Consider the following 994-nt stretch of genomic DNA (forward strand, 5'->3'; position numbering starts at 1 on the left):
GCCTCCGTTTCTACTTAAGGAAATGCCGGGGATGTCGGGTCGGTCCGCTTTGGTTTTGCTAAGACGTTTGCACCACCCTCGCAGCCACCAGCCTCCACGTGCCTGTGGCGCGACATGGGGAAGGGAGTTTCGTCCGGGAAAGGATCCTGCCGCGGGCCAGTTTCCCTCCCGGGTTACTCTCGCCTTCCCAGCCGCTGCGGGTGCCCGCAGCCCGCGGCGTTCTGGAAACCGCGGCGGCTTGTGCCGTGTTCTCCAAGAATCTAGGGACCCCATGCACGGAGCCCCCCTGCAGACCAGGCTTCAAGGCGGCCTCTCCAGGGGAGCCCCTGGCCAGTGTGGCTGTGCTGTTTGGGGCCTTGGCCACAGGATTTTCTGAGGGAGGGGCCCACTGACGGACCCCCACACTCCCTGGCTTCGCTGAGGGCGCTAGAGCTGGTCACAGGCTGTAACTTAAGGTCGGGAAGGTCCCTGGCGTCTGCCTCGGAGAAGCCCCGCCGCCACGGCGGGAGCTGTGGTCAGCCAGCCACGGTGACGAAGAACTATCCAGGAGATGAAACTGACCAGCCAGGAAGGGGCCCCTCTGGGCCGAGACTGGCCCTGGCGCACCCCAGGCCCGCAGGAAGCACGTGGGGCGGGCCCTCTGGGCAGGCCTCGTCACCAGCAGGTCCGCCCGGCGGGATGGCGCTGGACGCAGCTCCGTGGCAACACGGCCCGGCCTCCGCCGGAAAGGCCTGTCCTCGGCGCACTGGGAGGGCAAAGCCGACTCACCACGACGTCCGTCCTCATTTTCCCAAAGGTCTTGATCAAGTGGGCGTAATGGTAATCTTCCATCTGCCGCAAGATGGCTGTCATGCAGGCCACGAAGTTCCCCTGGAGTGGACGAAAGGCCGCGTTAGACGGGGAGGAAACCTCACGCCCGCTGAGCCTGAGAGCTGGGCCCACTGGGCAGCAGAGTCCGGGTCTGCCCTGGCGGCACCGTGGCCGCCAGCGCCCC

At 66.4% G+C, this 994-nt stretch overlaps 1 protein-coding gene across 1 annotated transcript in view; it reads right to left on the minus strand.

Moving 5' to 3' along the window:
* The window catches only part of DOCK1 (dedicator of cytokinesis 1), a 239,593-nt gene that overhangs the window by 83,996 nt on the left and 154,603 nt on the right, over window positions 1–994 (minus strand). Inside the window, 1 exon segment of the mRNA XM_012723446.1 lies at window positions 769–870. Within this exon segment, the coding sequence (XP_012578900.1) occupies window positions 769–870 (102 nt within the window).

This window comes from Condylura cristata, unplaced genomic scaffold (genome assembly GCF_000260355.1).
Source record: "Condylura cristata isolate star-nosed mole 26May11 unplaced genomic scaffold, ConCri1.0 scaffold00011, whole genome shotgun sequence".
NCBI classification, from domain to species: Eukaryota; Metazoa; Chordata; class Mammalia; order Eulipotyphla; family Talpidae; genus Condylura; species Condylura cristata.